Here is a 24188-nt window from a genome sequence, read left to right as displayed (position 1 = left end):
ATAGTACGGTTCCTTAGAAAAATTCAGTTGTGAGTGGTTGATTTAGATAGAAATTGTATGATTTCTTGATCTAAGTTTGAAATTAGCGTAAACTAATACAGCTCATCTTATCAAAACAATTCACTTACAAACCTGAATAGTTTAAACTAGTCGAAAATTGTTCCTATAAAATCAGAAAGAAAGTTGTCATTGTCAGGTGACCACTTTTTTGAAAACCATACTTCTCGAGCGCTAAGTTTTCATTATTCTTACTACTGTTAGGTATGTCTTATATAACCAACAATGATAACCATGGTTGAACAAATTCAAAAAAACAATCTCAAATTCATTCTATCAAAACGTCCTTGTTATTTTGTATTTGATTTGACTTATTACAAAACCATGCCTACTAACACTTCCAAGTTATCGAATTCGAATCGAATCCTAGAGATCTTTGATCCGATCCGAATCCTAGAGATCTTTGATATCTTTGATCCGAATCAGGAATATCAATCTGATAGCGACGATATGGTCAACGTTAGAGAAGTGACTGTAGAGCATCGTCAAGAAATAGTTCAACTTCGACAAAAACTTACTGGAGAGCATCGTCAAGAAATAGATCAAGCTCGTCAAGAGACCATCCAAGCTCGTCAAGAAATAGATCAAGCTCGTCAAGAGACCATCCAAGCTCGTCAAGAACTCACTACAACTAACACAAAAGTTGCTACACTGGAGGAAAAACTCATTCATAAAGTTGCCCGCAATAAGGAACTAAAGAATCAACTACGTGATTGCAAGGAGGAGAAATATGGACTTCAAGCCCAGGCCTCAGATATCCAAGTCCAAAAGCTCAAGAAACATATTCAAAGCATGTACATTGTATTGGCAGGTCTTCCATTGGTCCTCGGGCTATTAGCAATTGTTTTGTTGTGGAAAAATTAAATCGCTACACGTAAGTTTTTCAAGAAAAAAATGGTGTTAACATTCTAACATTATTTAAGGATTGATTTCAACATACCGGTATATTCTCGACAAACCGAATCTATTACTTTTCCCTAAAATAAATAATCATCTAATGATTATTTACAAAAGGAATACATATACATAGCACTTTTCTAAATTGCCAATATTATAACAATTCTTATAGCTTCTAAATTAGAATACATATACTCAATATAATATTATCAATTAAGCCTATTATGAAGACTTCATTATCACCACCAAGATAATACCAACAGATACTATGTTTAATTACCAAAATACTTAAAAGCAAGCCCAAGAGCTTATCAAGATCCATAGTCGTCCTGCTGATAATTGACGTAAGCTTGTAGATACCGTTCCATCTCTGTGTTGGCATTCTCTGTTTACCCGTCAACTCCGGATAGTGAGATATAGACTTATGATTCCTAATTTGTAAAATACATAAGAAGCGATTCCATACCTCTACAATAAACTACGATCCACAATCGAAAATATAGTATCAAACAGACCATGTAAACAGAACACATACTAGACCAACAATTCCGCTATTTTCTCTATCCCTGTGGTGGCAAAGTTAATACCTATGTACGAAAAAAATGTCAGTATAAATCCCTATATAAATATTTGATACGTACATTATTGAATTTAATCTTTTTTCGTCCCTGACGAAATACATATTTCATCATCGACGAATCTTTCCAGTTCAAAATGAGAACCGTTTATTATTGAATTTTAATAAATATAAAGAAAATAAAGGCCCTTCAGCTGAAGGAACTTAGGAAAGTTGGACAGAAGGGGAGCGAGCGTAGAAGCTGGGAGGAGGAGAGGAGTGAGCGTAGGAGCTAAAGGAAGAGGAGAGCGAGCGGGGGAGCTAAAGGGTGGGTGGAGGGCGTTAGCCGAAAGTCTAAAGGGGGGTCTGTTCACAGATCACTCACTTCACTTTCGATTTATTCTTCAATCAAAAGCTTTACCACTGTACTATACAGTACAGAATGGACTATTTAAACAAGAATATCAGTCAACTCTAATCTATATAGTTATATTCGATTAATAATCGATTATTAATCGAAATTAATTACAAGTAAGCTTTTTTACTTGCAAATAGCCTTAGGCTAAAACTTTCGAAAATCAAGAAATTTCGAAAAATCGATAAATTTCGAAAATTTCTCTAAGTCCCTTTGAAAGTAAAATTTTCTAATCATATACATATATAAAAATCAATCACATTAATACTATATGACCCATTTTTTCAATATAATATTGACTATTGAAATTTTTAATACAATTGACGAAATAATTTATTCGTCAACCACGGATTCTGCCACCACAGGGTATTGAAGTACCTTCATCTTTTGCAAAACAAGGAATATAATGCCTCTCTTTCGTGAAACAATCGACAACCACCAAAATAGCATTAAACCTCGAATCTACAGGAAGTCCTGTTCCAAAATCCATAGAAATATCTTGCTACAATTACATAGGGATACTTAACGGCATGAGCGTCCCTTGATATAACTTTCGCGAATGTTTTGTCCTCTAACAAGTATGACAATTTCAAACGTAACGAGAAACATCTTTGTCCATTCTCGGCCAATAAAACTACTCTTTCAGAATAACCAATATCCTCGCATCTCCCGGGTGTCCTACCGCTGGCTGATCGCGAACCTCTACAATCAACTTAGTTCACCAATAATCAACTTCTGGTACCCAAAAACGATGCTTGTACCACAGCAATCCATCATCGAGGTGTGAACAGAATGCCAAAGATATATCGCAGCTACTTCGCACCCCACTCTCTATCATCTCAAACACCTTGATACAAAAAGCGTCTCGTTGTTGTGTATCAAATAAATGATCCACTAAATCACCCTGCAGCCCGTCTCGTAGGGACTCCGCTACATCCATAACGGAGACCTGGCATTGAATATCAGGGTGTATTCTGTCATGACCAAGCACGGTATGTCGTTGGTATATAACCCGTTCATTATTCTCTCCTTGGGGAAAATCTTGAGATCTGCAGCTCAAAGAGTCTGTTTTCCCATTCTCTTTACCCGGTTGATATGTAACTTGGAAATTACAATCAGCAAGAAGAACAGCCCATCTTTCTTGCCTTCGATTCAACTTCTTTGTAGTCATATAATGTTGAAGTGCTTTATGATCCGTAAGCACATCAATCGGAATCTCAGTGCCTTGAATATCCTCTCGCTACTCTTCAAAACAACGGACTATTGCTAACAACTTCTTATCGTATATCTCATAATTACATTCAACAGAAATAATTTTCTTGGAGAAAAATGCAACAGAGTAAAGTTCTCCATTATCCCCGATCTGCGATAATGTCCCTTTTTTTCTATAAAGTAATCAAAGGCGTCACATTCAGCAACTGACTTCTTACGCCTGTCAAAATGTGCTAGAGTTGACGCAGAAACAACTGCTTCTTTCAGAGCGACGAATGCTTCTTGACAGCTGTCATCCAGTAGAGCCCACTAGTTTGCTGGCCTTTGTCTGAAGTCTCGTCAATGGCCGACAAATCCTCGACTACCCTTTTATAAATCGACAATAAAAGTTCGTGAAGCCTATAAACTGAAGGGCCTCTTTCGCATTCGTAGGTTGAGCCCATTCGATAATGGCCTGAACCTTCGCGGGGTCCATCTTCACACCATCTACAGATAAGATCAAACCTGGGAAACTTCGTCTCTTGAACGAAGAATTCAATATTTGTCAAATTAGCGGTAGCAGCTTGACACCGGTCGCCAGAAGAGCTGCCCTCTGCAAGCCTCCGCGCACTCCCATCATGCGAACGCCTCAGTCCCAACACGCCCCCCACCTTCCCTCCCCCTCGCGCAAGACGTGTCCCTAACGTCGCCGGACTAACATCGTTAACCTTGTATTCTCAACGTAGAATACAAGCATCTTGTACATTCCCACTCTGTATATTCACAATTGACCATTCTCGGTGTTGTTCCTAGATCATCAGTGACAGACAGAGCATGCATATTTCCAATGCCACCTTCTTAGCTGCCTAATGTGCAAATAGAACCATCCACTTATAGAAACGAGATTGCGCAGCTCCAGATAATCGTGCTTCCACTCTGGCGCCAGTACAAACAATATCCTGTTAGAAGTAGGTTATTGAGCTAATAATCTTTCCCAGCTCAATTTGAGGTCCATCTTTCAGAGATGGCCACCGCCCCGAACAGAACTTGTTCCGAGGTCATACGACTTGACCCCTTATAGATACCGATAGAGCGACCCAGGCCTCGAACAAGCGTTTCGTCGTCGATACTTGGTAAGTCGCAATCTTGAGTAAGGATCGGCTGTTCTCATCATGAACCAGCCTGAGTCCAAGGCATACAGCGTATATCATCATTTCACCATGCAAAAACTTAACATGATCCTTCCCTCGGCGCGTGAGCTATCCCTACTCGCAGTGAGACAGGAGCACCCCCATGCTATTAATGAGGCATTTTTTCGTTTGGCTAAATCGCAGTGAAAGCAATCAGGCCCCAGTGTAAGAAAGAGAGTACTGCAGTTGGGGTTACTGAGGCGATTGTTGTGGTGATTGCGACAATGCACCGGTGAGAATAGAAGACAAACCACCTTATTTACGTCCCTTGATCAGCAAATATGAGTAAGTTAATTGATTTTCATCATAACAGCCAAAAGATCATTGAGTTCAAGGTGGGAAATCGACATTTGTGGTTCGAGATGGGTAATACAGTCGTTGTTTTCCAGCTACGGCGAGGCTGATGTAGGGAGGAAATTGGAAGTGGGTCAATATGAGAAGGGGCTTACGATGTACAGCGAGCCTGAATAACCAAACGAGGAGGTGTTGGAAGAGAATTCAAGAGGGAGGAGGTCGAGGAGAGGGGAGCGCGATTCTTATAGATGTTGAAAGCGGCGGAGGCCGCTAAACTCGGGGGGGGGGGGGGGCAAGTATCTTGACTGAGAGTGCAATTAAAATAATATCGAATTTAAAATAGATAACTTTCAATAGTTTATCGTGTGATATACACTAGCTACATCTAGGTCGGCATTCATTCAAAACATTACCAACTCGGGAATATACTAGAGTGTAATTAGTGTCTCCCAAAGATACACCCGTTTGTCAGATTGCTCCTCACCCTCTCTTCTCTATTTCATCATTTCACCCCTCCCTTGCCCCTTCATATCGTCAACCCCCATTATCTACACTATCACTCTCAACCCTTTCATTTTTCTTCTCTTTACATTACTCAGTATCATTAAACCAAATCAATTTGTATTAATTATCCCTGAAATTCTCTATTAATAAGAATAATCAACTAATAAGCCTTTTTCAAATTTCTTTATTATATTTCTTATTCTTGAAATCTATTTTATTTTATTTAATATTCTTCTTGATATAAATAAATATTTTTTTTTAATATAATTTGATTCTATATATCTTTATCCAATCTTATTTTAATAATTTAAAAATATGTTTTCTTTAAAAAGATTATAATAATCTGTTTTAAGTATAACTCTCTTTAGGGAATAAAATAAAAAGCATAGGGTAGAAAGTGAGGATATCAAAAGAACTATTATATTTTAGTATAATATGGTTAATTCTGAGGGGAAGAGTTCTATATAGAATAAAGCTTTTGTTAGTATTAATTCGGGCTAGTTTCCTTTATTTTTATTGGAAATCACATATACAGTATATATATTTATTTATTTATTTTTTATTTATATTAATTAACATCTGTTTTGGACCTCCCTAAGGGTATTTAGACATACTAAGATAAGGAACTATTTGAGCAGCGTGATTGTCACAACCGAATTTAGCAATTTAACTTCAATGCTAAAGGCTATTCACTTCTTTGCGGGTGTGATCCGCTTTTATTTCTAGAAGGGAATATCTGATCCGGGTTATTATTGAGATAGAGCTTGATTTCCGAGTGGATAGGCTTATTATGGGCTTCGATTTCTATAATAGAAGAGAAAAAGCGAAAGTAGATTGCTATTTGTTTAATCAAGTAGTAGGGCTTTTATATTATATATTAGGTTTATGGTTTTTAGAAATATAGTATATTTAAATGATTAATTGAATGATAAATTTATAAAGAATAAATAGTAAGCTTTATTGAAAAGATTATTACTTTCTAAAAGTCCTTTAGTAATTAGGATAGATCTGAATGTAAAACTCTAAATCGGTGATTAGCTGAGTAAGCTTGCTAGGTATATATAAAAGTTTCTTGATATATATAATTGCCTGCTTATTAGATTGTATTTCTATAGGAATAAGGGGCCAGTCTGAATATTTTAGATTGTTTATAGTACATTTAAAAAAGTGATATAGTTCTTTAGCACTGCCGCATAAGCAATCCAGCTTGTTGTTTTGATAACCAAATCGCTAATGATAAACAATATAATCGCCATGGCCTGTTTTTATAGCTATTAATCGATATAAGATTGCTTTTGATAGAATTAGTTCCTTTAGCTTTTTTGTATTGTATCTAGGAGATCACTTTTTGTAGCCAATGGAAAGAGAAGAGTTCATCTCTTCCCACTAGATAGATTCTATATATAGACGCTTCTGATGGATAATCATTCGAACTTTACTAATTATTAGTAACTTATCGATTGCCTGATTCATAAGCCCAATTGTATCTGTATTTATTAAACAATTTGTTTCCTCATTGCTTTCGATCTCTATATATCCAGATAATCACTTTATCCTGATATCAAGTTGTTTTATTGTTTTGTAATACTTATAGAAAGCCCATTATATTGTAGGCGGTATGTTTCTGTATATATTCCAGATGATCGATATACTGTCAATATACATCCAGATCCAATTGTTCAAGGAATCTTTAAGTATAATAATTAGATACTCTAATCCATACTATACTCTTATTACTTCTATATCGAATACATATAAATCACTTCAGATCTACTTAAATCCGAAGACTATTTGAATATTATTATAATATATTACATATCCATAGCCAATATAATATTTACAATCAATAGTTTATTCTGATCTATCAAAAAAGATTGTATAATCTTCGGATAAGAGTTGTTGCTATTACTCTTTGAAGACTTGAACTGCTTTTTTTTTGATTAATCTTTCTATTGGATTTGTTCTACAACTATTCAAGAAGTATAAGCGAAATAGCTTTGAGTATTATATCTCTGGAATAAGACAGCTAAACTATTAGATTCTTATAAAAGGCCCTCTTACTATACCTACTCCTCATCCACATTTTCGTATTACTAACTTCAAACGATTTACTAGCAAATATTGATTATCAATCGTTTTTAATCAAAATACAAATCGCAACTTAGTATATTCTAATACAACTATCCCCAATAGCAGGCCTGCTTCTTTGATAAAAACTGTAATCAATATAGTCTTATATACTGAAATCACTCCTCTTATAGCAATATTGATTATTCTATTGATACAATAAAGATAACCTTTTATACCTATACTTATACTTGAATTGCTTTGGTCTAGACTAGATTTATATTTACCAGCATATCATACTTCTATACCGAATAATGCTACTAGGAGAACATAAATGATCACTGTTTTTCTTAAAGAGGAAACTGGCGGCCCATATATAGTGCAAGCAATCGATTTGATATACAAAACTACTTTCATAGCTTTCGCTATACGTATTTTGACATATTGTAAGAATGAAAGCCGGTGATCGAAGAAGATACTTAGTTATCTCAAAATAGACTGAGTGCTTTCATTTGTTGTAATCAATATTGAAATGATTATCAGATCTGGATTCACTACCAATAATAGATTAATAATATCATATTATCTAGTAATATAAAATAGTTCGAACCTTACTATATGTTATACGTATAGTAAGTGGGCTTAGGTCCCCAATGTTCGTTTGCACTTCCCCAAATTGTTTATTCCTATTATTGTAAAATAAAAAGTTATCTACTAGGCCCTTAAGGCCTAGTCGTCCCATATAGTCTTAGACTGAAGGTGGACGTAAATTCAATCAATCAATCAATCAATCAATCAAATAGTTCGAACTTCTCAGGGGCGAATAGGATTCTATTCTCCTTACCCCATCTAATGATCTGCTATACTTATCATTACAGAATCCTAGCATTCGTAGAGAGATACTTGGAAAAGTAATAGATCGCAATATTATTTGTATAGTCAAAACGGAATTTTGTATTTCGATTAAGAAACTTAGCAAGATAGAGCATATAGAATATAGATAATAGTGAGAACCCCTGAGGGGTATTGCATACCACTAAATACTCCTTAGTTGTAATGCCTTCGAATCTCATTCTGACTTTTCTATTTATAAGAAATAAATCTATCAATTTGAACAACGAAATTGGTCACCCTTGTTTGATTATTCAGCTCAAGAGTCGACACTTCAAGAGAACATCAAAAGCTCCCTGTACATCCATAATAATAATCGAAACTATATTACTAATTGCTAATACAAGCTCCGCATCGTGAATAAAGGCAGCTGCTAGATCTGTCCCTAATCTTCTGAAAAGCGCTTCACAATATTGTAAGCTAATTACTTTATATCTCAAAACTATCCAAAATATTTGACTAGCTATATATCATTCGAGACCCTTTCCGATACAGGAAATCAGAGCTATTGGTCGCCACAATCGCAATAATGTTTTGTCTTTCTTGCCTATCTTGAAAATCATTACTACCTCCGCTAGCTTTCATTCTTCTGAGTAATAATTTAGAGCTAGGTATGATGCAAATATCTCCCGGATCAGTGATTTGACGCTTGGCCAGCATGCCTTAAGGAGATATACAATAGCTCGATCCACTCCTGATATAGTATACAAGGCTTCTATAATATGCTTTTCTATCTTTTTAGCCGAAATCATTCTTTTCTAGAGAAGAATCCTCTTGTATGTTTGATTATATAATAGATCATTTAGAAGATCATCGTTCACCTTAAATCAATCCAAAATCACTATAAATAAGGCATCCGCTTTCTCTTTTATATCGCAAATCTCCTATTCACCGATTATTAGAAAAAGGGATTTCGCATTACTTTCGAGGATCAACTTATACTATTCTATAATTTGATAGAGTTCTTTATTATTCTTAATTCTATCTAAATACATAGCTTAATAGGATCTCTTGGCTTGTTGCACTATTTTTTATAAAAAGTGTATAATATGAATCTTCCTTTTCAAATTCGTTTCCCTCTATACTTCTATATATACTCAATAAACTTCTCTGCACTCATTTATTCACCATAATGAGGCTTTCCCTACCTTTCGATCAATCTTGTTAACCACTTGGATTAACTTGTCTAGCACTTTTACAAGCTTATTAACATAAATCTCGATCTCGATTATAATCTGAATATCTATATTACTAAGGTAAACTAGCTAATTGACTATTAGTCTATTCAATCTTGGCAGATCCGCCTCCTTTATCTGATAGTAATACTGATCCTATTTTGTTATTTCGTGATTTGCTAGATTGGTAATCTGAGTAGTATAATCAGATCCATAGTGGAATTCTTCTAGTATCTCTGTATAAGCAAATAATATATTGGAGAAGGTTAGATCTAGTATATATCCTTTTGTATAGATAGGTATACCTGGGATATCTATAAACTCTATACCCTATTCGTTTACTTATATTATAAGCTGCACCCCTTAATTAACTGTAATCACCCCCGATTCTCACAACTCATGCTTTATATTAAAGTCTCCTTCTATAATCGTATATTCATTTAGGATTAAATATATAATATAATTAATAATATTCAAAATGTACAAAGCTCTATAAACATTCAGGATTGAGTATTTATTAACTTATATTCAAAATAGATTTCTGTTTTCGAATCGATCCATTTGCTCTACTTTCAAATACACACCTTTTTGTATATATATTATAACCCGAGGACCTTATTCATTCTCCTCCAAGTCTCTCTAAAGATTCCAGTTATCGATCAGCTGATATCGATCATATACATTATGATTTTGTATAATTGAATTCCAATATAATCTTAGCTCCTATAAACAAATTACATCCAGCTAAGCTTCAGCTACTAGCTATAATAATATAATATAATTCATATATCCCCAGCCTACATTTGCCCAAACAATAATAAAATCTTTATTCCTTTGAATATGCTTATTGATTATATTATTCATAGAAAGAATCTAAATACAATATCTATTATTATAAAGATCTCTACATTATTCATCTCCAGATCTATTAGAGTGAAGGCTTTTTCTATTAAGACTTCTATATTGAGATTCCATTGGCTTTGACTACAAACTGAATATATATATAATATAATTGATACGATCGACAGATTTGTATTAAACCTACACAAGCATTTGCTAAAACATTCATTCTTATATACTATAATCCTCGCTCTTAGAATAATTAGGGTTTCTGCAATTATTACTCTAGAAAACAGAGATAATTCAGGAATATAATTCGTTTTATCTGCATCTGCTTTGTACAATATCTCATAATCTTTTCTACTAACAGCTCTGACTACAGCCAGTTCCTTTACAGTTAGAATGATCTATTATTTAATATAGATTCTAGGAATAACTGAACAATTAAAATAGCCAGTATAGAAAGGCCTATAACAATTAGTGTATTAAGCTGCTCTAGTGTATTACTGATATACAAGTATACCCTTATACTCAATATTTAGTTTATTATATATCGAGTATCTTGAGGCTTTATTGTAGATGAAAGAGTTACAATATCTTAGGCAACTAGTACTATAAAGTTGAATTTCCCGAGGTTTGTCTAGAAGAACCAAGTAGGAGCTGTTATTGAATAGTCGAAACCGCAATACTACAGTATTGAAGCCAATAATCTAGATGGCTCTTTTAATAATTAAATTGACCCTGCTACATACCAATCTGTAATTGATTAACTACTTACCAATTTAAACTATAATCTTCTTCTTGATAAGCTCAATAAATATAGGAACAAAAGCATTTTCGATATAATAGAAATCGTATAATACTTATAGAACTATATATATAAACCATTTTTCTAATCTATACATACTTGTTATATAAAGGGTTTTAAATACCCGCTCGATATTTTCTGTTTTTATGATTTCCTTTCAACTAGTATCAGAACTGTATTTTAATATCCAGTTTGTATTATTCCTTTAAAGAAAGGGAATCTCTACTAATATAATCCTAACAACTACTTTTTTTATTCTGAATCTTAATAGGAATAAGCTAGTCTCTGAAAACAGAGCTTCCCCATCAACTATTATAAGAATCGTTTTCTTGATCCAATCATTCTCCTTTTTGAGTCTATATACTTCTAAGCAATTAGTGTTCATACTTTTATTAAAGCAGAGTGTATTATATTAGTGGAGCCTGTAATAGGGCTTATTGCCTCAAACCTCATTTGAGTTTTCAGTACATCAGTATAGGTTTTCTGTATATTGCTTTCTGATTATAATTACTCCGTTATAGGCTTTCTCCCTTGATTAAGAATAGTTTCTATTATTTCTAGTAAAGCAAAAATAATCGTATTCTTAAATTTTATAGCGAGTTTGTATTGTTAGCCTTGAAACTCTTATACAAGCTTATCTGCTAGTACTACGAATATTTCGATTACCTCCCATCTCTTTCTTTTTATTTTATTGATTTTTTCAAATCGTTTCTTGATTGTATTAAGGGCAAAGCTTGTAGATAATTTTATAATTGATGGGAACTATATACCAGCCTTTAAGGTATTGATAACTGCTTGGGGGGGGAATGCCCTTTAGGTTGAGGAATCGCTCGGTGCACCAGGAATGCATATTGTTATTGACGTGATGGGAGCCTCCTGTGGTTACAAGGTTTGATAGGATTAAGCCTGCTGGGGCAGGGGAAATAAATAAGGAGTATATGTGAATCGTCCCTTGTGTTGTTTTGCTGTTCTGTATACAGTGCTTATAGAATATACATTATTTGTAGTTTTGATTTTTTGTAGAGTATTTTATTGTATAACATTAAAGAGATTTTCAATAGAATTAGTAAAGTATTATTATTATTATTATTATTATTATTAGTAATTTTCAACCGGGCCGTATAGGCGAGCCTCCCAGGGGGCATTACGGTTGGGCTAACTACGGGATAATCTCTAATTTACATGATCCCCCTCTCCTAAAAATGAGGTCTCAATACCCTCAGTAGCCTCCCAAGCGATAGCTAGCGCGCTTGCGCTTTTGTCTCCGATCCTCTGAGCGTCTCCGTGCGCGCTTTCCGATCTTTATATAATGTTTTGATTAAGAGCTGCTTTATTCTGTAAGGGTAGCTTTTGTATGTATTCTAGTGCAGCGCAGAGTATTGCATATATCGATTTTGTTTTTTATAGCCTTGCTATATCGATCGCCTCCTATTCTATATTTGTGTTCACCCGGATCGGTCAATCCATTTCCATTTCCTCTTTCTATTCTTCTGATAGCGTTCTAGGGCATATGCTTCTGTAGAAGTCTATTATAACAATAAATTCAGCGAACTTGGCTGATATATGCATTAGCTGTTTCAGTAGTCGTTCTTGAGCTGCCCAGTTGCGGGGTAGGTATTTGGACCTAATATCTGAGGGCCAGGTTTTGTAGGTTGCAAGGACTTTGCGGCAGTGCATGATGTGCTCGGGGGATTTGTATGCGCCATATGAGCAATGGATCGTTGTTTCCTCGTATTTAAATCGTTAGTGATAACTTTCGAAATCGCTGTGTGCTAAGCGAATCGCTAGTATGCAATAGAGAGTAGCTTGTGAGAGTTCTAGTTCATTAGAGTATTTGTTTGTGCTTTTTGAATTCCATTTCTGGTACTGTTTGGAAAGCATTGATTTCTGTTTGATTTATCATGCCTGTGCTGCCGATTCTATAGTAGTTTTTGTTATAAAGTGGATACCACTTGCTGTAGATCGATTCGTATACTCTGAGGCTGATTTTCTTGTCCCTTTATTAGCAAATACATCTGTATGCTCATTTCCTTCGATCCCTGTATAGCCTGGCGACCATTTGATCTGGATCGAGTGTGTTTGCATCAATTTGTGATATTTGAGGAAAGCCCATTGCGATATGATAGAGGCTGTGCCTCTCATTCCTTATATCATCGATGTACTATCGATACACATACAGATTTCCATTTGTTTTATACTAGTGATATTTCTGATCGCTGCTTGGAGACCTCGGTATACCCGATCGCTTCTGCGTCGAATATATGAGAGTTGTAATGCAATCCATTGTTTCCTTCATATACTATTGTTTGTCCTTTATATACAACATATCCATATCCTATTCGCCTACCATCCTTATCGGTCTGTTCCGATCTATTAAAGAATATAGTAATCTGATTGTATATATACTTGTTCTATCATTCCTGAAATTGCTTTACTGCTACTCTTTTATAAAATCTCTAATAGAATCTGTTCAACACTCTAATATATAATAAGGCTCTACTAAAGTCGTCTCCTTGATTTAGGGAAAGCACTAACTGATTACCTGGATCTTTATTCTGGCTGGCTGCAATTGGCCTTCCCTGCTACCAAAAAAGTAGATAGTTTTTATTCCTCGATAATAAAAAGAGTATTTTGAATCAATAATTTGAGTATAGAGAATTACTCTCCATTTTATTTATTCTAATACTACTTCTACTAATAGAAAAGCGCTGTCCCTTATTATTACTATATTCAGGGTTGTTCGCTAGATTGGGAAAACTCCTCTAATCACTATTCATAAAACTTTATTGATAACTAAAATCACTTCTCCTAATCGGGCACTCACTATTATTGGTATCCTGTCTCGATACTATCCAATGGTTTTTGTTTGTTCTGTATACTATACCTTTGCCCTATAAAATAGGGCTAGGTATAAGTAAGTAATCACTGCTTTTCATAAGGATATTGCTAGAGATCCGTTTGTAATCCGGGCTAGCCCTTGAATATGATAAGCCAATTTCCAGCCTTTGGCTACTCGCGTTTCGATATACTGTTTGAATATAAGCTTGCAATCAAATCATACGCCTAGCCATTGTAAAGCCAATCCTGGTGCGATCGAAGAGATGGTGTAATCACAGTTTATTTCGCATACCGGGTTGATAGAATACTTATACCATGTTATATAGATCATCTCCATCTTTTCAAATGCGAAGATTATTTTATTCCTAGTTTTCCAATAGAATATGCTTTTCACATTTCTTGCTAGCATTACAATGTTTTATTAAACGCTTGCCGATAATCGATATAGACAGATGTTATCTGCATACCCGAATCGGAGTTTAGAGTCTTGCTAAAGTAGCTCTGCGAGATAAAGCATATACAGAACTAACGAGAGGGGTAAGCCTTATAGAATACCGCATTCCATTATGTTGTAACCAATTATTGCTTTGTTAAGTCTAACCCTGAATTGCCTTTAGATTAAAAAGAAATCGATCAGAGCAATCAGATTCTATAGAAACCCCTGTCCCCTCATTCATTTCAGGAGTCTGTTTTTAAGTAGAGCATTGAATACTCCTTATATATCTAGCATAACCATTATAATCTTGTAGCCTTTGTTGAGCACTACTTTTGTATTGTAAACGAACAATGCTATTAAGTCTATAACCGATTGTTTCGAAAGAGTATTGTAGTATTGTGGGCTGAGTATTTCTTATATTAGAGCTATCTATGCTAGACGTTTTGCTATAATCCTTTTTAGGCCTTTTCCAATATAGGAGAGGAGGGCGATAGGCCGCTATGATCGTAGGGACGTTTGGTTTGTCTTCCCCATTTTTGGTAGTATAACTATTTCTGCTTGCTTTCATACTATAGGGAAGTGATTGAGCTGTAGATACTTGTTGAAAATGATATATAAAACTAAGCCTATTTCCGTCCAGATAGTTTTTAATAGTCTTACTGTGATTCAGTCTGTTTCTAGAGATATACTCGAGATCCCTATAATGTTATGTTTTACTTCTTTTATAAAGATAGATTCCCCCCAGAATAATTTTTCCCTACTTTGATTATATCCGAAGTCTAAGAGATCATTGGTGGTTTTGAAATGTTGTAGAATCTTTGAGTGTAGCAGCTTGGCCTTTTCTTTATTCAATATAATAGTGTATTCGCCTACTATGATTGGTGAAGAGCGGTATGTAAGGTTTAGATTGTGTTATCCGATTACTTTATATAGATCTCAATCTGATTTTATTTTATTAAGGAATTTCTTTTAGTATTCTTTTTTAGTTTATTATATGCACAATAAGAATACTCTGTATTTTGTAGAGTAATTGCTATTAGTTGTGCAGTTCTGAAGATATATATCTCGAGTGATTGTGTAGTCAGGTGTCCACTAGGGGGCCGATTTTCCTGTCTTCCAATCCAGTTTTCCTATTATTCTGATTGCTTGTTGTAGTATTTTCTGTATGTTTTTGACAGTTCGATTTAGGGTTATGCTTGTGATTGTTGTTTGTGCCTCCCGTTTGATTCCTATTATATTAACTGATATTATTTTTTGAAATAAAGATAGATCTTTTTTCTTAATGCGATATATATATTGGGATCTCGGTACTGAGCTTGCTCTTTGTATAATAGTGAGGAGGGTATTGTGATTGGATCCGCAATGTATATCAGCCCTTACTTCTGTATATATTCCTGGGATATTGGAAAAGATTAGATCGATTATATATTCTGTTTTATATATCATTTGACCCAGGATGTTTGTGAACTTGAGATCTTTATTGTTAAACCATTCTGCAAGCCGATTACTACTATATATTGTATTCACACCTGGCTCGAATAGTGTATAGTGAGCATTGAAGTCTCCCCCAATAATCATATCCCCAGTTGATATTAGGTCAAGGATTATCTCCAGGACTCCTGAGGTATTCGGTTCCCTATATAGGTTTAGTAGTTTAATTCCGTTTATAGAAAGCTATATATAGTCTCTATGCTCCTTTCCTGCTAATTATAGCACTTGTAGTCTAATCTCAGTTCTGATATATATCATTACTTGTAGGTGTCCCTGCTCTTCCTCGTACATCCTGCTCCCCCTCCAAAAGGTTACTGGGGATAGGCATTGGTATTCGTTATATATTTGAATATATATATTAGATACCCAGAGCTCTTATATACATATTACATCAATCTTTTCCTCAAACACTCGCTACAATACTGCTACATATAATATAAGGCTTTTCCACATGTTTATTCAGGTAATAGATAGCGGATTCGATCTATTCATATAGATCTTCCATTATTGTATTATATCCCCCAGTTATAACCTGATTATTTAGAACTTCAAGGTTGAGATTCTTATTGATCTTTGTTACTCTACTACAAGTGATACATTAACCTTACACATCCCGCTCTTCATCCATTAAGCTCCCCGAGATATCGTTCGCTTGCTCTCTTCCAGTATCGCTTTCCGAGTTGCTGCCATCTTTGTATCGGAAGACTGCATCCATTCTAGATTTCCTTTTCCTTCCTTGCACTATTACCGATATTTGAACTATTACTGCTAGTATTGAGACAATAGTAATACTAATCTCCCTTACTCATCGGATAATCTAGATTTGCTTTCGATCCAAACATATTATCTTGCCATTCACCCGCTAGAGTTTGGTAGGGCAGTTGTTATGGTCCGCTGAGAAGAGCCTACAGCATTCTGTACATTGTATTAGATAATTACAATCCCCGGTTAGCTTATAAGTAGATAATGGGTGTGCACACTTTTTGCATACCGCTTCTCTTTTGCATTTCCAGTTTTTACAATATTACTAACACCCTAAATCATATCTTTCCAAGGCTTGTTTTTTACTTGCTGGGAATATTCGGATCTCGTTGAATAGATTACAACGAAATAACTACTCCTGAAAGAATAATATCCAGGTAATCCGATTCTACTCATTTACTCCAAACTTGAATCTCGCTATCCATACTAGACATAATCCCGTCTGATATCAGATTTCTTCCCTCATTTGTTTTTCCCTAATCTTTATAGGTATTCTCAGGAGATCGGTAATAATCATCAGGACCCCTGGTGCTATATATGTATATTATGGCTCACTGATCGCAAGATTTGTAGCTTTAATAGCTGCTATAGTCTGTTGCTTGTTCGCAAGAAGGACTATACAGGCTTCTAGGGAAGCTATGACTGCCCACCCAGTTCGGATAGATGTTACTACTGCAATAGCTTTAGCCCTTAGAGTAACAATCTCTAGAACCACCTTTACTAGCATTTGTCTGATCCTTCATGAGAACAACTCTATTTTGGTTCATTCGTCGAATCGGAGGAAGAGTCTTTTGTTTGTGTATTCTAATCTCGATATTCCATTGATCACCCACTTGGGCCTGTTTGCAGCCCCTACTTCCACAGTTAAGCCGAAAGGAATAACAGTCACAATTTTGGGAGTTCGAAGTATTCCCGTATATGTTTGTATAATTGGCTTTACGTTTTTTATTACTAACTTTGAATTGAAGATCCTTTTTGTATTGTCTGTGATGATTGTTAGTGCTTTACGTATTAATTCTCCTATCAGTCGGTTCAGATTCTGTTCCGCAAATTGCGCTGCGAACTATACGAGGATTATCTCAAAACTGGTGAGTATTAAAACCTCATCTACAATACACTTCCGTTATGTATCGATTTTCTTCTGAATAGCTATCTTCACAACTATTTCAATAATATTCTAACCACTTTCGAACAAGCTTGAAAGGGAACCAGTGCTTTTGTTACTAATCCGTACTCTCTTCAAAGCAATAGTTGAGGAGTAATCATCGAGATCGATCGGGGAGCTTGCTATTTCTGTAGGTGACGGCTAGCTTGCCGGTCCTTTCTGATTCTGCTGCGACAACATTCTCGAGTCAAGTAGCTCGGAGTGCTACAGCGATCGCATTGATATATATTATATAATATGATTTCGGGATATCCGTAGATATGATTGTTATAAGCTTGTGGGCAAGTGAATTAGTAAAGTAATAAAAGGCTTTCGAATCAAAAATCCATATATTATTTTGGATTTTGGTATGCATTGTAGTATTAAGATATAGGGAACTAGTATATTCATCTGCTATAACTACTTATACAAAATCATTATTCTTAGTATTTTTATTTGAATATTAGGCTTTTCTAACTTTATTATATTCCCAACAAACATCTTGTCAGTATCCTTTCTTCTTACAGAATTTGCAAGTATAAGATCTAGTTTTGATAGCTTTACTAAAACTTAATAAAGTATTATTGCCTTTCTTAAACATATATTTTCTTTTATTCCTATAATATTCTCCATATCCTTTTCCACCCCTTTCTCGAGTTTTTTTATTATCTCTTTCTTTTATATTTCCTTATACAATATTAACTATTGCTAAATAACTTATTGTACCTCAAGGAATTCTCTTAGCTTATTATATAGTATATAATGTATCTCGTATATTCATATTTAATAATATAATAAAGTTTCACTATATCTACTAGATTTCTGTATTTAGTAATACACTCAAAAGATAAGAATAGATCTCTATTTCGAATAAAGGTTATATTGTTATAGATAATTTATATTAATAGTCAAGAAGTCAATTGAAAAAGAATTGAATTGTTTCTGTTTTAGAATCGAATTGCTTGCAGATAAACTATTACCAGAAATTCTAAGCATATTGAAGGTTCACATTATTATTGAATATTAAGAGTTTCACCCAGATTCCTACAATATCTTCTACATCGATTATATACATAAGTTGAGAGCGATATATAGGAATAATACAGGAATTGATAATAGAAAATGCAATTCCTGCTTTTCTATCCCATTCAGCGATATCGGCTCGACCGCTCACTAGTCTTATGCTTCTCCCCGTATACAGGGACAGCACAGATACTGCTATCATAACAGTTCGAATAGTTTTATAAAAGTCTATCCAGTTATAATTATTAAAAGTGATTAGTGTTCCCCATTTTGTTTGAACTGTATCGATAATGGTCTTGCTTACCATAATATCAAGAGTAGGGATAGCTATAGAGGAATAAGAACTCGAGACTCAGGGAATACAGAAGTATAAAATGAAGCTTATAATAACACAGCGCTCATAACCTGTGAGAAATAAACAGCAAGTTACGCATAAGAAGTGATATCTTGAAGTATATATATCGGTTTTATATATTCAGGAAGTCCGAAAAAGGAGTTTTATAGTGGTGTGCATGTGCCACACACATGCTACACATATGATTTCCAACAATTATTATTATTATTGTTATTCCTAAAAGCACATTATTTATACTATTTATAATATTTTCGTATTCGGAATAACTATATTTTATGAGAAATAAATAATATGATTGGTTGAATTACACGACACATAATATATTAATTCACAAATATACATTTCTAAATATTTAATTTTTCAATGCTTATTCCTTTTACCCCCATTCTTAAAGCTTTTTAAATATGCATCCCTTGAATATTTGAAACCTTTTTTACAATAGATTGAAATAATTCAAATCTAGACCTTGAAAGCACTACATTCCAGGAAATCCTGTAGCTATAATATAAACTACAAATACATTACATAGAAAAGCTATATCACATATTAATATTGAAAAGAGATTAATAAATAAATAAAAACTAGATATAAATAAAAGATTACCTTTTTTTAAAAATAAGAATATAAAGAAAGCTTTAAAAGCAAAGGTTCAAAATATAAGAAAGTAGTCTAAAAAAGGAAAAGCAGAAGTTATTAAAAGAGTTTATTAATAGAAAGTAAGGAATAAGTAAACCTTTTCTTGATTTATAAGCTTCTTTCTTATTAATTAAATATAACAATTACATTACAAGAAATTAAAAAGTATCAAAAATCGATTGAATTGCTTTTGAAAAAAACTCCTTTTCAATATTTAGTTAAAAAGGTTTCGGATCAATTTGCACTTAATGAAAAGTGTTAGAGATGAAATACTATTATTCTTATAGTAATTCAAAAGGTAACTGAATTCTTTATAATTACTCATTTTGAGAGTACGTTTTCTATTCTTTCTATTTATTAATTAAGTAGATTATTGATTTAATTTATAATATTATAATATTATGTATTTTATATAAAGAGACAAACTATTAAAAATATAGATAGTATTTTTCTTTGAAGAATAATAGAATTAGCAACCCCTATTATTGGTGAATATTACACCTTGAAAAACTAAACTTTACAGTTTTCTCACTATTATTATTATTATTATTAGTAATTTTCAACCGGGCCGTATAGGCGAGCCTCCCAGGGGGCATTACAGTTGGGCTAACTGCGGGATAATCTTAATTTACATGATCCCCCTCTCCTAAAAATGAGGTTTCAATACCCTCAGTAGCCTTCCAAGCGATAGCTAATGTACTTGCACTTTTATTTCCGATCCTCTGAATGCCTTTATACATACTTTCCGATCTTTTATATAATGTTTTGATTGAAAGCTGCTTTATTCTGTAAGGGTAGCTTTTATATATATTCTAATATAGCATAGTATATTATATATATCAATTTTGTTCTTTATAACCTTACTATATCAATTACCTTCTATTCTGTATTTATATTCATCTGGATCGGTTAATCTATTTCCATTTCCTCTTCCTATTCTTTTGATAATGTTTTAGGGTATATGCTTTTGTAGAAGTCTATTATAATAATAAATTCAGCAAACTTGATTGATATATGTATTAGCTATTTCAGTAATTGTTTTTGAACTGCCTGGTTGTGGAATGAGTATTTGGATTTGATATCTGGGGGCCAGGTTTTATAGGTCGTAAGGACTTTGTAGCAGTATACAATATGCTTAGGGGATTTGTATACACCACATAAATAATAAATTATTACTTCCTCGTATTTAAATTATTGATAATAATTTTCGAAATCGCTATATACTAAATAAATCACTAGTATACAATAGAGAATAGCTTATAAAAGTTCTAGTTTATTAGGGTATTTGTTTATATTTCTTAAATTCTATTTCTGATATTGTTTAGAGAGTATTAATTTCTGTTTAATCCACTATATTTATACTACCAATTCCATAACAGTTTTTGCTATAGAGCGGATATCGCTTATTGTAGATCAATTTGTATGCTCTGAGGCTGATTTTCTTATCCCTTTATTAACAAATACATTTGTATGCTTATTCCCTTCGATTCCTATATAGCCTGACAATCATTTGATCTGGATTGAATGCATTTGCATTAGTTTATAACATTTGAGGAAAGCCCATTGTAATATAATAAAGACTATACCTCTCATTCCCTATATCATCAATATGCTATTGATGTATATATAGATTTCCATTTGTTTTATATTAATAATATTTCTGATTACTATTTGGAAACCTTGGTATACTCCAATTGCTTTTGTATTGAATATATAAGAGTTGTAATGCAATCCACTATTTCCTTTGTATATTACTATCTATTCTTTATATATAATATATTCATATTCTATTCGCCTATTATCCTTATCAATCTGTTCCAATCTATTAGAAAATATAATGATCTGATCGTATATGTACTTATTCCATTATTCCTAAAACTGCTTTGTCGCTATCTCTTTTGTAAAACTTTTAATAGGATTTGTTCGATACCCTAATGTATAATAGGATTCTACTAAAGTCATCTCCTTAATTCAGGAAAGGCACTAACTGATTACCTAGACCTTTATTCTAACTAGCTACAATTAATCTTCCCTATTATTAGAGAAGTAGATAGTTTTTATCCCTTAATAATAAAAAGAGTATTTTGAATTAATAGTTTGGGCACAAAAAGCTACTCTCTATTTTATTTGTTTTAGTATTACTTCTACTAGTAGAAGAGTACTATCCCTTATTATTACTATATTCAGGGTTGTTCGTTAAACTGGAAGGACTTCTCTAATTGCTATTTATAGAACCTTATTGATAGCTAGAATTGCTTCTTTTAATTAGGTGCTTACTACTATTAGTATCCCGTTTTAATACTATCTAATAGTTTTTGTTTATTCTATATATTATATTTCTACTCTATAGAATAAGACTAGGTATAAGTAAGTGATTACTGCTTTCTATAAGAATATTGTTAGGGGTTTGTTTGTAATCCGGGCTAGCCCTTGAATGTAATGAGCCAATTTCCGGCCTTTGACTGCTTACATTTCAATATACTATTTGAATGTAAGCTTGTAATCAAACTATATGCCTAATCATCGTAGAGCCGATCCTGATGTGATTAGAGAGATAATATAATTGCAATTTATTTTATATGTCAGATTGATAAAATACTTGTGTTGTATTATATGGATTATCTCCATCTTTTTGGGTATAAAGATTATTTTGTTTTTAGTTTCCTAGCGAAATATGTTTTTCATATCTCTTATTAATATTGTAATATTTTATTGAACACTTATCGATATTCGATATAGATAGATATTGTTTGTATACCCGAATCGGAATTTAAAGTCTTACTAAAATAGCTTTACAAGATAAAGTATATACAGGATTAACAAAAGAGATAAATCTTATAAAATACTGTATTCTATTATATTATAGTTAGTTATTGCTTTATTAAGTTTAACCCTAAATTGTTTTTAGATTAAAAAAAAGTCAATTAAAGCAATCAGATTCTATAGAAACCCCTATCCCCTCATTCGTTTTAGGAATCTGTTTTTAAGTAGAGTATTAAATGCTTTTTGTATATCTAATATAATCATTGTAATCTTGTGATCTTGTTGAACACTATTTTTATATTGTAAATGAATAATATTATTAAGTCTATAGCCAATTATTTTGAAAAAGTATTATAATGTTGTGGGCTGAATATTTCTTATATTAGGATTATCCATACTAGATATCTTACTATAATTCTTTCAAGGCCCTTTTCAATATAAAAGAAAAAGGTAATAGACTATTATAATCATGGGGATATTCGATTTGTCTTCCCTACTTTTGATAGTATAATTATCTCTACTTGTTTCTATATTATAGGAAAGTAATTGAACTGTAAATATTTATTGAAAATAATATATAGAATTAGATTTATTTTTGTTTAGATAGCCTTAGTAGTCTTATTATAATCCAATCTATCCCTAAGGAATATATTCGAGATCCCTATAATATTATATTCCACTTCTTCTATAGAGATAGGCTCTCTCTAAAATAGTTTTTCCCTATTTTGATTATATTCAAGTCCAGAAGATTATCAGTAATTTTGAAGTATTATAAAATCTTTGAGTGTAATAGCTCAGCCTTTTCTTTATTTAATATAGTGATATATTCATCTATTATAATCAGTGGAGAGTGGTATATAGGATTCAGGTTGTACTATTCGATTACTCTATATAGATCTCGATCTGATTTCATTTTATTAAGGAATTTTCTTTAATACCCTCTTTTGGTTTATTATATATATTTATTTATTTATTTATAGTAATTAACGTCTATTATCTAATCTCCCAAGGGGTATTCTAGACGTACTAAGGAGTGGGCCTACGGACTGTTAGTGTTCCAGCTGCTTATAGTAGTGTAATGTTAGCTAATCAGAGGCTTGTTGCCTCTGGTATTCCCCCGCTCAGTACCGCTCATAGCAATCCTGCGGTTGTTCTGTCTAAGGGTTTGTAATCCTGTTTCAAAAAGCCTTGTTTCGTATACCATTCGGGTGTCAGCGGATGATCAGATCAATCACTATCGATCGGGAGAGCGCTTGGAGCGCTTATAGCTGTTCGGTGCGGGTCTTAGGTTGATTGGGGTGGAGAGCTTATCCTCGGGGTATTGGAGTAGGTTGGAATTCGTGTAGTTTTGTATAGTTTGAGTATATTTTAGTATAGAATTTGGATCTAGTGAAAAGATTAATAAAGCTATATTGTGTTTGTAGGATGTGGTTGATATATGCTATTGCATTCTATTTGGATCAAAATCGATTTGGTGTAAGCAGCTAGTCGCTGTGTGTCTGATTATTAATTGAATATTGAAAGAAATGCAGTGAGCTTTTCTCAATCCTATATATATAGGTGTTCGTGCTATTTTCGTAATTAAATCTGATATAATAAGCTGCAAAGTCACTGTATCCGGTCTGTATCGTTATGAGTCTGTATAGTATCTTGCGAGGGAGCTTGAGGCTTTCCGGCTCCGAGGTATCATATACCAGTTTCCATACATTATACGTTTCGGAGATCAGGCCCCTTTTTTCCTTTCACCATCTGTTCTCGGAGTGCCGATATTTGGTACGTAGGACAGAGCGGGAGCTGCTGACTGTAGGGAGGCAGGATGGGCCAGGGTCAAGCGGCCCAGCCGTACCCTGATCAG

General features: G+C 33.5%; 1 protein-coding gene across 1 annotated transcript; it reads left to right on the top strand.

The window, feature by feature from the left end:
• Window positions 1-381: 381 nt before the first annotated feature.
• EAF02_001926 (uncharacterized protein) lies at window positions 382-921 on the top strand (the record flags this gene model as incomplete). Its single annotated transcript, XM_038897974.1, has 1 exon — window positions 382-921. The coding sequence occupies one exon, from the start codon at window positions 382-384 to the stop codon at window positions 919-921; it is 540 nt and encodes a 179-aa protein (XP_038761666.1).
• Window positions 922-24188: the final 23267 nt, after the last annotated feature.

This window comes from Botrytis sinoallii (assembly GCF_014898435.1).
Source record: "Botrytis sinoallii strain Bc 23 chromosome Unknown BSIN_003, whole genome shotgun sequence".
Lineage (NCBI taxonomy): Eukaryota > Fungi > Ascomycota > Leotiomycetes > Helotiales > Sclerotiniaceae > Botrytis > Botrytis sinoallii.
This window is presented reverse-complemented; position numbering and strand designations above follow the sequence as displayed.